Below are 14,977 nucleotides of genomic sequence, written 5' to 3'. Positions count from 1 at the left end.
GGAGCCCCTCTTAATTAACAGGTCTGTGATGCCCTTATATGTCCGGGCTACATGTAGCGCTACACTGACTAAGCCAGCGAGCCTCTCTTACACCGAAAGATGCAGGAAATCTGGTCGTGCTAGGGATTTATTTTTGGAAATTATTGATCATTCGGCTCCCTTAAATGATAAAATGTACCCTTTCCTACAAGGTTTACAGTACATGCTGTGGGGACGACCGTTGATCTGGCTGTATACACATTCATGTAAAGGGCAACTATAACTCATTGTACAGGTGTACTACACCATCAAGTGTGGGGTGCAGTCAGAGTAGTGTGAAAGTATGCAGCTTTTTAATTGTTTTTGAAGGTGGGTTTAATTAGTAGTGTTATATCTCACAGCTACTGTACACGTAGATCATCCCTCGGCTAATAAATAAATGCAGAGGCAGTCTACAATTATAGGTCACTGTTTATTTATATATACTCAAACATATACGTGTATAGGTAATCGAGTGTCATGCAGAAGATATGAGGAAAGGAAGCTTATTTTTCATCAGTAGAGAACACATTGATAACCACCTCATCAGCTGTGTTGCATAACATTGATACTGATAAGAACCACACCTGATAACCTACAACCACAGCAGCTTGTACTCATCGAGGAACCAAGCTTTGTGTCAGTACATGTGAACCAAGCAGTACATGTATTTCCTACCCTCACTGTTTGTCTAACAAGCCCTGTATATACACAACACACAGTAAAGCATCGGAGTACCTAAATGTAATAATTCAACACACGGTCTTAATATAGCTTCCAACAAGGCAGTGCTCACATTAGAATAGTGGCCCCACAATGTCCTTATAACACCCCATGCATGTACCCACACACACCTTGAGTGAGCAGTCTCTGTAGGCTCTGCATACTGTCAGAGGCTTGTTGTTGTAGACTCTGCGTCTGGTGTGAAGGGGACACCAATGGCGGCGTGTCATCACCGCTCTCCACTGCTACAGGGTGTGGTTGAGGCTTTGATGTCTGTCGTGCAGAACCAGTCGTCTTAGCAAGACCAGGTGATAAGGGTGGCGTTTCAGCTCTAGGATCCGCAAATATCTGAGAACCAGGTTTGGGTTGATTTTGAGGTACCAATTTTGAAGATTGTCTTGTCGGAACAGCCTGCATTGATAATGGCGGTGTTTCAGCTCTTGGATCGACTGAAGACTGTGGAGGTTTAGGTTGTTTGGTTGAGGGGGCACTGTTGGTTTTGTACCTAGTTTGAGCATTGCTGGTAGGTTCCTGCTGACTCGGGGAGGGAGCTTGATTTGCTCCTCTTAGGAATGCCTCGTACGATTGCTTCTCTGATTTCATACGAGTCAGAGCAGTTGCAGCTTCGTCCAAGGCAGTGCTAACACTGTAAGGATAAAAGAGCATGACTGCATGTATAGATCTATATCAATACTATAGTATACTGTATACAATAGTCTAAAGCTCCAATCTGCAACACACTGATTCACTGTTGGAATTCAGACTATCAATGCCTACAAGTACAAGGAGGTCAATTGTTCATGTAACACACCTAAAAACCACTACACAAAGCAATCAAAATACCCGTATGTACTAACAAATGGACTACAATGGGCTCAAAATGACTCAGTTCTATACAGACCTAGAAACATAAAGACATGCATGTATACTGTGGTATTATGCCAACTAATGATACAAACCGTACCCAGAGAGGTCACTAGATGCAGAATCAGACAATGACCCACTATAGCTCTCAATATCAGGATCATCATCGGAGCTGTCATGCTTTGATTTAGGCTTTCTTATCTTGTTTCCCATATGTACAAAGGTAGCAATAAGCTGGCTCTTTAGTAGCTTTTGGCCTTTGTGCTTAGTTTTGAATGCTCAGGTGTGAGGGCAAGGTAACTAAGTGCTTGGGGAGATTATGCCTGAGGGGACCAGTGGAAGAAGAGAAATTTACTAACCTATTAGTCAATTTCCTGAGAATTTCCGGATCTTGGAAGGTCCTAGCATCTATCTGGGAGAGTCCAGTGACTCCAGCTACCTCTAGGATAGCTTTGAGACGGTTGTGAGTATCTGACTCAATCCTTCTTAGCTCTTGGGCATCGGGGAAGTTGAAATCCGGTGACAATGCTGGCTCCGTAGCGATGTCTATAGGGCTCGGTGGTAGGAGTTCGTCTTCACTGTCATTTTGACTATCTTTTCTATGACTTGTATGAACAGGCCGTCTTGTCTCAGCTTTCTTCGGGCTCTCCATCTTAGAGACGGGACCTCTAGCAGTAGCCTACACTTCTATACTAGCTAGAAGAGACGATCTAGTAGACATCTTGGATCTTCACCATGTTGAGCAAGGAGGCTGTCACGTGAGGCCTCTAGATGAAGCACAATTTTACATGGGGAGTTTCTGCACACACCATAAATTTAGTATTCTCAAGACCATTGAGGCTGATTGCACCTTTCTCTGATCATTGCAAAGCTCTTCAAATTTGTGAGTGCTTACTCTCCTGCTTACTCTCCTTGCTGGTAGATTCAATTGGTTGTGAGAGATTTTATGCAACTATTATGTAAATGGGCATGAGATATATTCAACACACACACATATACATACACACACACACACACTGCCACCAGTAGACTACGATATAAATTATGTGAATTTTAAGGTAAAGATAAAATGGATATCTAGTACAGTACATGTAGACCTACATGTATTAAATTGCATATGACCGTGGGAGTAACCAAAGAGACATTGAAACACAGTTGCAATATTAAAGTAATTCCTAGCCGACCAACTATAAAAAGTAGCCACCTTCTCTGTACACTGTAGGCTACCTGTCTTCAAGAATGGCTCAAGCTGGGAAGAAAGCAGCTCTCATAGGGTCTGGAAACTGGTGAGTGTATTCGTTGCCTGAAACTTGATTACAAAATCAATGTTTATAATTATAATTATGCAGTACATGGTTTTAATAATAACACTGTACAGCCAACTACGACTACAGCTATTTACTGACTACTAAGCACGACATAAATACGTTTTGATTCACCCGTATTTGTATCCCTCAGGGGCTCGGCTATAGCTCGTATAGTTGGTGCGACCACTAGGGACCTTCCTGATTTCCAGTCCGAGGTCAAGATGTGGGTGTTTCCTGAGAAGGTGAACGGGAGAGATCTCGGGGATATCATTAATACCGAACATGAGAATGTCAAGTATCTGCCTGGCTTTAAAATCCCTGAGAACGTCGTGAGTTGGTTTAATATTTTAGTAGAAGCTCTGTATAGTGGCAGGCTGCTATAAGCATTGCACATACACGGATTCTGTTATGGTACACTATATGGGACAGTAGGAACCATGGAACGCTTGGAACAGTAGGAACAATATGCACATACACGTACAGTTATACACTGTAGTAGGACTGCTAACTCAGCATATTATTTTTGAGGGGTATATATATGAAGCATCAACCCTACTGTGTGTGTACATGTATAAGAACGTTGTGAGTAAGTGAGTTCGTTTAGAGGAAGCTCTAGTGGCAGGAGTGCTTGAATATTGCACGTACATATTTTATGGTGGAATGTATTGCATACATGCATGTACAATAATTATTACACGCTCCTGGTTGCATCTGATAACTATAAGCGAGCAAAAAAGCAAATTCTGTTTTGTTTTCCTCCCCTCCCAGTCAGTATTGTTGCATTTATTGCTGGTCATGTGTAGTGTGTGTCCTTTGTTGTCTCTGACATATGCAGGTTGCCTGTCCTGATGTGATTGAAACAATCAAGGGTGCAGACATTCTCATCTTTGTAGTGCCACATCAGGTGACCAACCACTCTCTTAGACTAGCTCTGTGTGTTTAAAGGACTGAATTCATGCACTCCTGGTTTAAGTAGTGCCGTATAGCGGGTAATTTTCGTGGGGTAAAAAATTCATTATTTTCGTGGGCAAGCTGACCTCCACAAAATTTTAACGTAGGCGTGGCTTACCGGAACGTATGAATGCAGTGCAGGCAACGAGACTAAACGACTCACGAAAACCACCGTTTTCCAATTTTTTACCCCCACAAAAATTACCCGCTATACGGTTATTCCCACACAACATGTGCTATGAACATGTTACCAGCTGCTGTAGGTACCTCATTAATTGCTCTGTAATAAATTTTTGAGGTATATCATTATGTCATCACATTGTCAAGGTAACAATTATGTAATAAAAATCCATACTGAGTCCTATCCGTGTTAATTATCATAATTATTGGCACGTATAATGTAGCCTCGAGGTATAATTTGGTAAGGTCCTCGCGATATATAACCAACCTCATATAGTATGAGAATTCAATACAACACTTGGTCTCCTCTGTACCTTGTTACATGTACTGTATATTATATACCATACTGGGCACATGTAATCACTCGATCGCGATTAGATTGCACAGAAAACCCTCACAGAGAAGATGGCTACGACTGCACCATTTTACCATAAGATGGGACAGTCATAGCCATCTTCTCTGTGAGGCCTTTCTGAGTTACCATAATATTATGTGTCCCTCATTGCAGTTACCTTGTTACATGTACTGTATATTATATACCATACTGGGCACATGTAATCACTCGATTGCGATTAGATTGCACAGAAAACCCTCACAGAGAAGATGACCATGACTGTGCCTCTTACCATAATTATAATTGTGTCCCTCATTAATTGCAGTTCATCGCACGGATATGTGAACAAATTAAAGACCATATCAAACCTGGTGTTTTTGGTATCTCGCTGATAAAGGTGAGGTCCTGTACATGTAGGCCAGGCTATAATTATGCAGAATGACCCTTGACCAGTAATCACTAATAATACATGCATGTACATGTACATGTACATGGCAATGAGTTCCATACACGTAATTATACAGTTCATTAGCACAGTGGACTCTCACTGCCTGTGTACATGTACATGTACATGCATGTAATAAATAATGTCCTAATTGTATACTAGCTTGTACTCTTAGTTGTATATGCATGGCTTAGGGTTAGGGTTAGGGTTAGACTAGTGGAACCTCCTATACACGATGCATTAATTTTCTTCTCCATATTGCATGGCACCATAACTGTATGTTTTTAGCTTCTCTCTCTGAGGGTACGTTTTGTTCCTTTATTCAATGCACAGTGCAGTACTTACCCACTCCAGTTCATTCACTTTACCATTATATATTTTCTGCTCAGGGAATGGACGTGAAGGATGGTAACATTCGCCTGATATCTGAGGTCATCAGTAACGCACTGAGCATCGATATGTCTGTCCTAATGGGGGCCAATGTAGCCAAAGACGTGGCCCAGGAAGATTTCTGTGAATCTACCATAGGTGAGCTAGCACATAATTATGTTCTTGTAACTCTCACTTGAAAAGTTACAAACCCTAATCCCAGCTCAATTTTAATGATGTCCCGTTTACAGTGTACATGTAGTTGCTTCTCCTATAGGCATCTGCATTAGTCATGCATACGTTCTTCTTCTCTCCTCATGCCCGCCCCGTACGTTCTATTGCTATAATGTATTGTACTGGGAAAATTGTATTCATCAATAAATCTCTTTCAAGCATTCGCAATGGACATTACAGTCTACAGTGTTTAACGTGTGTGATATCACTTCCCATAGGGTGCCGCTCGACTGAGCAAGGTGATTTGCTGAAGAAGTTGTTCCACTCGCCAACTTTTCAAATCAGAATCATACCAGATCTGATTACCGTGGAGCTGTGTGGAGCACTCAAGGTAAAATGTATGCAGGCAAAAATTAATTAATATTTAAGCATTATTATGTTAGTGTGTACACATAATAATTATGGAATCCCTTTTTGTGGGCACTACTGTAAACAGGTACCTAAATATTTATAAGGTCACCTCCTCATGGTGAAAGAAGCCCTCGTTTTGCCCTTATATAGGTAAAGGGTTCCACTATAATTAAGTGCGTTAGAGGCTCAAGAAGGTTTCTTTGTACCGGTGAGATGTCACACTGTTTGATGCATGGTTTCGATCTTCTTTCCCGCAGAATATTGTTGCAGTTGCAGCTGGATTTTGTGACGGCCTGCAGTAAGTACTTCAAGCACTTGCTGTATGATACATGCACGACAGTGATATAGATATTACTATGCTTTCCTCTTGACAATTAAGTAATGTGCCCAGCTAGAATGCTTGAAGTAGTGAATATTTTCAATCCTCACGCAATCTCACAAATTTCTTTTATAGCCTATCATGTGGTAAAGACCTAAGAAGTGCATGGTTATTTTGTGTATAGGTGGTTAGTACCAACCACCACTAACCAGTGTGGGCAGGTCAGGGCACATACCTGATATCTATGTAATTATCTTACATCAAGCATGTACTCTCATCAGGTACGGCACTAGCACAAAGGCAGCAGTGCTACGTATTGGCCTCGGTGAGATGTGGCAATTCATTAAGATATTTGGTGGCCAGGACTCCATTTCCCTCTTGGAGAGCTGTGGAGTGGCTGACCTCATTGCTACTTGTTTCGGAGGTAGGAATAGACGAGTGTCTGAAGCTTTTGTCACAAGTGGGAAGGTATGAATCATACAGCTCTGCATTGATCTTTTCTGTTCGTTTGTTACTTGAGTGCGTTAATTGCCTTTATAGCGTAAATTATACTGTACCTGTGTGTGTACGTATGATGTATACTGTATGTGTGTACTTCTGCAATACTTGAGTTAAATGGTTAGAGGATATATATAGTAGTATAGAGTTTGTACATTGTACATTGAGTATCACTGTCATTTAAAATACATGTTGCCCTGCACTACAGTATCATATCATACCAGCATGTACTCATAAATTATATACTATACACGTACAGTGCTATAATACACTGTTTACAGTCATTCGAGGTGCTGGAAGCTGAAATGCTCGATGGTCAGAAGCTGCAGGGACCACTCACTGCCAAAGAGGTGCACGAGTATCTCACTAAGGAAGGAAAAACGGATCAGTAAGTGAACCCACCACCGACACTTGTAGAAACGGTATTATAGTAAGCATGGTAACAATAAGTATGCTTTATAATAGCCTTCAGTTTAGAGAGAATTCAAGACATTTGCATTGCTACTGTATACATACTGAATTAGAAGCTCTATAAACATGTACATTGTACAGAGAAAGTAATAGACTGCCGACTCGACTCTCTGAATCAATGTCACCTCGATATACCGGCCGTTTCATTTTGCACAGATTGCTAGCTAGATCATTTTTGTACTGTACAAAACTCTTCCTGAAATGCGGCCACTAACTATTCTGTATACTATAGCTTGTCAATGCTGGCCGGCTGCCATATTATTAATGGTCTTTTATATAATACGTTTAATATGATGTTTTGGGTGTAGTTTGGCAAATGAAACTAGATCACACTCGAATAGAGAGCGTATAATGATTCATTATCCAGCCCTTGTATTCGACGTAGGACCCGCGAATTAACTGTGGCCATGCACTCTCTGAAATGCAACTCGCTAATGCGGTCAAACTGCACTGCCCCAAGAGATGGCCGGATTAACAAGAGTCTCTATACTGGTATCTATATTTAACCGTGCTATCTTAAATTTGCTGCAGGTTCCCACTGTTCAACGTTGTACATAGCATCTGCTACGAAGGACTGCCCCCTAGTGACCTCCTCAAGTCAATAGCTAAACTCTAGGATTTTGTGCAATTGTTAGTTGCCTGCTATTATTTTAGACAAATTATTTTTCTTAGATTTGTATATATGTTGTGAATTGCATTTGTATTCATAAAAATTATTTGTGTTTACCTGCACATTGAATAAAATATTTAGAGCATGCACGTTATAATTATTGATATCGATAGGCGGATCTGTATAATAATTATAATTATATGGGACATTACGTATCCGTGTACTGGGAGCTATTATAATAGTCTACAGTGCATGGAACCTCTGTTAACAACCACCTCCGAATAAAGGCCAGTTGCTATATATATATAACAGCCAGGCACCCAGGTCCCAAATGAACAGTTTGTGTACAAAACAACCTCTCAACAAATTAAGGCCACCTCTGTATAAAGGCCAAAACATACGTAGTTCCCCAAAGGTGTCCGTTATAGAGGGGTTCCCACTGTACAACGTTGTCATGCATATGCATTTTCTGCTGCATGCAGAAACATGAAACTATAGTTTGCTATAGTATTTAAATTTACATTGGTAATAACTATTATTTTGACATACAGTACATGCATTTATATATCAAAAAAATAATAGCTAGTAAAGGGATCGATGCAAATAATTAATGCATGGTCTCAATAAATATTGCAGTTTCTAATTGACAGTCCTCTCACAGTCCTCTCAGTGTTCATGTTCTAACTGTTGTTGAGATACGAGCTCATAGAGTCGTCCATGGCCTTGATCCAGGGGGTGTGGTGTAGGGGGGCCATGTTACCAGTAACAACAGAGCGGTGGGCTCGATCACGATACGTCATGATATCCTCATGTTTGTTGTGCTCCTGCAGGGGGCAGGGGAAATGATAATATATATTAAGCAAATTTAGCTATATATAGCTATACCCTGTAAAACCTGCAGCCCATAAGGCATGTTATGCATTTGGCCTTCGTTGATTGAGAAATATAGATTACCCAGTCAATGAGGAGCAGTACACACTTCTGTACATCCAACATAGGATAATCCGTACTTTTAACCAAATCATCAATGTAGTCAGCTTGAAATCGAATACTATCTTCTTCACTATTCAGTTTCTCTTCTCGTGCACGCCAGCTCGCAAATTCTTGTCTCATAGCCTCAGCCGAAGGTATTGTTATCTTGCCCATGATGTAATCACGTGCATACCATGCTTGGGCATCAAACATGGTGAATGTGAAATATTGGTCCTGCATGCCTAGGTACATGACTCTCGGGTTGCTGAACAAGAAGATTCCTTTGTGAAGGTGGTCAGTCCACACGCGATTAGTAGTCTTCAGAGTGATACTGTTTTGGAAATTATAACAATAATAAGAGGCATGCATGCATGCTTGTATATGAATTATGCATGAAGTAAACAACCAAAGTTTATTTTCGATGATACACAGAGAGGTTCAAATGACCACAAATTACAGTATATAGAGAGGTCTTTCAACCCAAATTTCGAGGTACTCAATTTAAGGTTCGAGGTCAATCCTTGAAAACCTCAAATTAATGTATAGTGCCTCGAAAATAACCAGCTATACACGGTATAATTATAGCAGTCTCCCAACAGCCCACCTTGAGTAGTGCAATAGAAGACGCTCTCAAAATAGTAGCTTCAGTGTATTTTGACAGCCACTGGTATCTATGGTAGCAGCTAGCTAGATAGCAGTATTTTAATGGTATATATAGTGTTGAGTTTGTGCAGGTGCATGAGAAATTTTGATGCAACCTGAATTCAATAGGTGATTGGGGTGCCAATTAATATATAATAGTTAGAGACTGTTTTGGAGGGGTCTATATGGGATTTAGAAGCCCAAAGGCACTGATTTAGTATCCCGAGCGTAGCGAGGGTACTATATAAAGTGGCTGAGGGCTTCTAAATCACATGGACACCGACAAAACAGTGTCTATAACTCATTTAGATACTAGTGCGCATGCGCAAACCTTGCCCTCGAGGCTTAACTATACAAATACTTGACAACAGAATACTAGGTATACTAAGTAAGTTGCAGGTATACTAAGTCCCATAGTATACCTGCTCTGAGGCACTTACCTATGTACTTCCCATGTACTTCCCGTGTAGCTATAGATCAACTAGTGTCTAATTATAAAACAGTAGCCTCTCTCGAATTATATATATAGCCTCCTTTGCCAGCAAATGAAACATTTATAAAATAGCTGCGGCCTCTGATCGGGCAAATACGATACCGTATATATATAGCCTCCTTTGCCAGCAAATGAAACATTTATAAAATAGCTGCGGCCTCTGATCGGGCAAATACGATACCGTATATATATAGCTGGCTATTTCGATTGACTCGAACTTGAAAAGGTAATCATGGTTTATTTCAGGTATTGAAAAACTTCTACTATATAATTATAGAGGTGTGGTCAATATCCTCCAATATAAAATCCGTGAAATGTAGCAATCTGCGAAACTCTAGTGCCTCGAAAATAACCAGCTGTACGGTAGAATTATAAACTCTGCACTAAAACATGCATAATTATATGTATAAATTATTATACCTTTCTTCCAAAAATGGGAAATGATGCTTGTATCCAGTGCACAGAATAATGACATCCACTTTGTTTGAGGAACCGTCTTTGAAGAAACATTTCGAACCCTCAACACGAGTAAGGAGAGGAACAGTGGAAAAGTTATCTGGCCAGTTGAAAGGCGGCATTGGCTTAGTACGCCAAGAGAGGGTCACACTCCCCACACCGTACCTGCATGCCAGAGCAATCAAGACTGCTGTGTATAATACGGTAAATTATTAGTTATTAAGGCAATGAGCTTTGAGAAAATAGTTGCATGTGTACATAATTTTACTAAGCATTAATTGTAGTACTTTGTGCTTATAATAATGATTTTCTGGCTTATCAGGGCCTCATGCACGAAAGAAGAAATTTGATTCTGCAAGGATCTCACACAGTGACACGTCGTGGGGTTGGTGCGCATGCGCACGACATTACGAAAAAGAGTGTATCTGCAACAGGTAAAAGTTCACAAATGGCTGCTTTCTGGCAGTGAAGCTTAACTGTACTTTGCACCTCTTTTTTCGCTGCCTCTTTTCTCACCACCAAATAACTAACGTATTAGTGGGAGGCTAACTTTTATAAAAGAAACTTTGAGGGAACAATTCTGAAGAGACTGTAGCAGCCTCACTGCATGTGAACTAGCCTACCATGCAAAACTCGAGAAAGAAGCTTTAGTTTGCAAATCCACAAAATCAAAATTCATGCAAGAGTACGTTGTTATAGAAGTTAGTTGCCGTTGCATTACAACCGAGCAGTTATACAGCTGAAATACACACCATGCAGTTAGCTAGCTTACCCTATATTCCTTGTGGCAAGACATGAATTCCACCAGATTGCAAGTGGATTAATCGCACCAAATCAAGTTTACCACGAATTAAGCCCACGCATGCTACAGTGACTGCATTTGAGGTGTGGCCAACATAATTTTATTCATTGCTGTTGGTTTTTATACCAATATTCATTATGACCATTGCAGGAGGTCCGACACGAGTACCTCGATTAGGCTAATTGGTAACATGCAACAATGACTTTACTGTTGAATTTTTTGCACGTGACCAAGCCTATATAATCAAGGTACTCATGTGCCGTACCTCCTCTGATAACAGGTCTTGCAGAACAAAACTATGGATAGGTTTGATTCTCCTTCCGTACAACAGAAATCCTACAACCCTAATAATAAAAATAATGTGCGTGTGGCCATACATTCATGCACAGCGGTTATCACCATGTTGCTATGTAGTATCATGATTTCCATGCATGGTGTTATTATCAGAAGCCATTGAATTTCGGAATTATGGGCTATACCAGCTGCTAAAACACATGGTAATAGAGTGACAATTAATTCAAGAGGTGACCTTTATAAATATTAATGGTTAATACACATTGGATAGTAAGTAGTTTGTATAACCATTGGCACACACACGAACATGCAGTTTTATGTATACATGATATATGTACCCTGGCGCAGACACATACTTGTAGCACTGTAGGGCAATATCTTCAGCAGAAAAAGATGCCCCAATCACCAGGATATCTTTCCCGCTGAATTCCTTCGCTTCTCTGAAATCATGGGCATGCAGGATGCGACCTTCAAATTGATAATTCTCAAAGTATTAGGAGTCGTGGAAACGTATTCTCTTACGTGCATTTTTCTACCAGAAGGAAATGGTTACGACCATTATTATTGTTCATGCATGGTTCAAAGATGCCGCGAAATACGATAACAAATTAGCAGCTACTTTACCATGCAAAAATGTTTACCTGCAGCAACTATAACATAGTCGAAGTTTTCCACCGTCTCAGCTCCATTGCATACTGTCACTACAGTGAAAGTAGAAGTGACAGAATCGAATGTCACTCGACGAACTGTTGTATTGAGCTGGATCCAATCTCTGACTTCACTCTGTATAAATAAAAAGAGGTATTAGGCTTTTGGCAACCAGAACATTGAACTGAGAATTGTCTCTATATCAAACACCTATTATTCTCATTAGCTTGAGCCATTGTACGTGCTCTGTATCAAAGCAAAAAAGCAAAATGAGACCACATAATTATTGTGTTAGCATAAAAACATCTTTCATTGCAAAATATAAGATACAAACACTAGCTTACTGAATATTGAAGTGTTGTAGGTGCTGTACATGTAATTATTGCAACACCCACTCAACCTAAAGTGAGTGGGTGTGGTTTGCGCATGCGCATTAGGTGTGTTGCTGAAAAAACAGCCCAGTGAAATATTGAGCGGCGGATGGACCAGAAACAGAACTATCTCTTGCTTACCTTGTCAGCGCATCCTTTAATGTATTCGAATAACACCTCACGAGGTGGGTAGGAAGGAATGGGCTTTCCAAAGTGCTCCTCAAAACTGTAATTTGCAAGCTCTAGCTTTTCTTTGGGTCCATTGCTCCACAGATACCGATACATCCCATTATGTAATGGTTCACCATTATCGTCCAGTCCAGTTCGCCTGTAGAAATCTTACAACACTGTGAGAAATTCCTATCAGAAAAGGTGATACATTCCTATAAGGCCACTCCAAATGAGACTGTAGTTTCCCGTCAGAGACTCTAGTAAATTATAAGCGGATGTGAGCAGTATTTATCATTAATCAATGAGGTAGCTAAAGCAAGAAGCGCGAGTTGGACGGGAAACTACAGTATCATTTGGAGTGGCCTAACTGTAGCAGGACACTAGACAAAAGATAATAGAATTTATTCTTTAGCCTAAATGAGACATATCATACATGGGTTAGACTCGTACAATGCAATACATGCAAGCGATGTAAATGTCATGTAAATTTTATACATTACCATGAATAATTCCACAGGCCACCAATTTCACTCTGCTTCTCATAGCACACCACTTGAGGAATCTGTTCTCCTTTTGCAAGAGAACTCTTGAATGCTCTCAAGGTAGCTAGACCACAGGGCCCAGCCCCAATCACACACACTCGTTGACTTGAGCTCATCCTGCTGGCTAGTACCTCTAGCTATAGATAGTCTAGTACATCAGCTCAGTGCAGTAGGCTGAGCCATCCTACATATCATCTCTTATCAGTTTGCGTAGGTGGCTGGTTTTTTTCTACTCATGATCCATACCAACTTTTATATGTATTGCTGCGCATGGGCACAACCACACTGGGCGCGCAAATGAATTGAAGCTCAGACAAGACTATATAGCGGCTAAGACAAGACACCGAAACTCTTCACAGTATAATTGCTAGATCTAGCCTTGTAATTAATTTTGGGTCCAGCAGAAAAATCATAATAATATCTCCCTGCATCTTAATTGCACCTCTTATTAGTTTGTACCCCAGCTCTTTCCCAAGCTGTGTAAATGTTGGGCTATAATTATTAATTGCCGGATAACATCAGTTATGCTGAACTTTCACTCATAGATAATTGTATTTCACTCTATAAGTCAACTTAAGATGTACACTACAGTTGAAGACCACTATATAGCTACCAGCTAGAATAATAACCCTACACCACTCAGGATAATTGGCACGGGTATAGTATTACCAATGCGGCGTAGTATACCGTATCGACCGTATACAGCTGGCACAGGAAACTCGTATCTAATCTAGTGCATCAAACTACTGCAGTTATTTCACTTATCAAACCGTATATCGGATGCCGCTAGCTATGGACAAGGTTTCATGTTGAACCTCAACCATATATAGTACTATAACCTTTACTGTCAATCGTTTAATTCGGGAAAAGGGTCATCACTTTAGTTTGAATTTGAATTTGTGGGTCAGCCCAACCCCTCTTTGCAAATTTGGGGAGGGCGTGGCCAGACTAGCTTAGAAGATGGGCGTGGGTCAATGGTTGTGCACACACACACACACTAACCAGTCGATTATGCCTTGCTGCTAGCCTCGATCCCAGGCCGAGTTTTCGCTTTTATAACGGTTAGGCTAGTTGTTTGCCTAACCGTTATAAAAGCGAAAACTCGGCCTGGGATCGAGGCTAGCCTTGCTGCTTGCCTCGATAGAAGTATGTGTGGCCTTTAAAGCTGTAGCTGGTCTAAACCTTCAATTTGACCGGTAAAGGGACACAGTAGGACACACAAAAGGTCTGGAGAAAGTAATATTAATTAAACTTAACATATTTAAAGGTGGTGTAGATGGAAGCAGTAGCCAACAGACAATGGCTAAACAGGAGAATAAGCAGTTAAGATCACCTGAAAAAAAAAAGAGTACAAAGTCAACAGTGCTTCCTAGCCTCGACCCCAGGCCAATCCGTCTCGCTGATCGCCTACTCAACTTCCTTCTATTAAAAAAAATCGGCCTGGGACCGAGGCTACAGTGCTGCATGCAGAGCCATTCAAAACTCTCACAATCTACCACACAATCCAATATCAACATTGATCAATATTGACAAGTGAATAGCATGCTCCTTTGTTGTTGTAATATTTACAACAATTTGACCAGTAAAGGGATAAACTGCAGTATATAGGGGTTGTAGATTATGCTCGAGATATCTACCTATTCTTTTATGCTCAAGTTAACAGCTATAATTATAGCCTATTTTATTCTTTTTAAATTGACTATATATACACATATAGTATACAAATCACTTAATTATTCCTCAAAACCACAACATAAACCCCATGTCGTTGCACAAGTATATACTGACATGCAAGTAACATAACATCAAACTATAATGGCCACATGCATGACTCTATCTATAAACTGCCAAGGAGATAATTAACCACCAGAACTTCCACTCAGGCCTACAAAAGGTTTATACTACATGACAT

At 40.4% G+C, this 14,977-nt stretch overlaps 2 protein-coding genes across 4 annotated transcripts in view; one reads left to right on the top strand and one right to left on the bottom strand.

Moving 5' to 3' along the window:
* Window positions 1-2,260, bottom strand: part of LOC135335770 (ankyrin repeat and KH domain-containing protein 1-like) — a 28,850-nt gene extending 26,590 nt beyond the window's left edge. For both annotated transcript variants that reach the window (XM_064531317.1, XM_064531319.1), the window contains exons 1-2: window positions 1,965-2,260; window positions 873-1,387 (exon numbers count right to left, since the gene is read on the bottom strand). In XM_064531317.1, coding sequence (XP_064387387.1) covers window positions 873-1,387; window positions 1,965-2,257 — 808 coding nt within the window. In that variant the 5' untranslated portion in view covers window positions 2,258-2,260. The remainder of the gene's footprint in view (window positions 1-872; window positions 1,388-1,964) is intronic.
* Window positions 2,261-2,345: 85 nt separating this feature from the next.
* Window positions 2,346-7,794, top strand: LOC135335794 (glycerol-3-phosphate dehydrogenase [NAD(+)], cytoplasmic-like). Of its 2 annotated transcripts, none has more exons than XM_064531365.1 (11): window positions 2,346-2,488; window positions 2,828-2,891; window positions 3,064-3,241; window positions 3,748-3,816; window positions 4,703-4,774; window positions 5,212-5,350; window positions 5,644-5,756; window positions 6,034-6,074; window positions 6,377-6,563; window positions 6,875-6,981; window positions 7,596-7,794. In XM_064531365.1, exons 1-11 carry the CDS (start codon window positions 2,377-2,379, stop codon window positions 7,678-7,680), a joined length of 1,167 nt encoding a protein of 388 aa, XP_064387435.1. In that variant the 5' UTR covers window positions 2,346-2,376; the 3' UTR covers window positions 7,681-7,794. The 2 variants fall into 2 exon arrangements, with proteins under 2 accessions (XP_064387435.1, XP_064387436.1); XM_064531366.1 differs by having other exon boundaries at window positions 2,380-2,488; window positions 2,806-2,891.
* Window positions 7,795-14,977: the final 7,183 nt, after the last annotated feature.

This window comes from Halichondria panicea, chromosome 5 (genome assembly GCF_963675165.1).
Source record: "Halichondria panicea chromosome 5, odHalPani1.1, whole genome shotgun sequence".
In the NCBI taxonomy this organism is placed as follows: Eukaryota; Metazoa; Porifera; class Demospongiae; order Suberitida; family Halichondriidae; genus Halichondria; species Halichondria panicea.
The sequence above is the reverse complement of the archived record's forward strand: the minus strand, read 5'-3'. Positions and strand labels throughout refer to the sequence as shown.

Bases quoted from the DNA above. Each gene is read 5' to 3' on its own strand.
- LOC135335794 (XM_064531365.1), top strand. From the start codon at position 2,377: ATGAAGCACAATTTTACATGGGGAGTTTCTGCACACACCATAAATTTA. The intron at 2,489-2,827 runs GTGAGTGCTTAC...TGTACACTGTAG, and splicing joins TTGCAAAGCTCTTCAAATTT to GCTACCTGTCTTCAAGAATG. The intron at 5,351-5,643 runs GTGAGCTAGCAC...CACTTCCCATAG, and splicing joins TTTCTGTGAATCTACCATAG to GGTGCCGCTCGACTGAGCAA.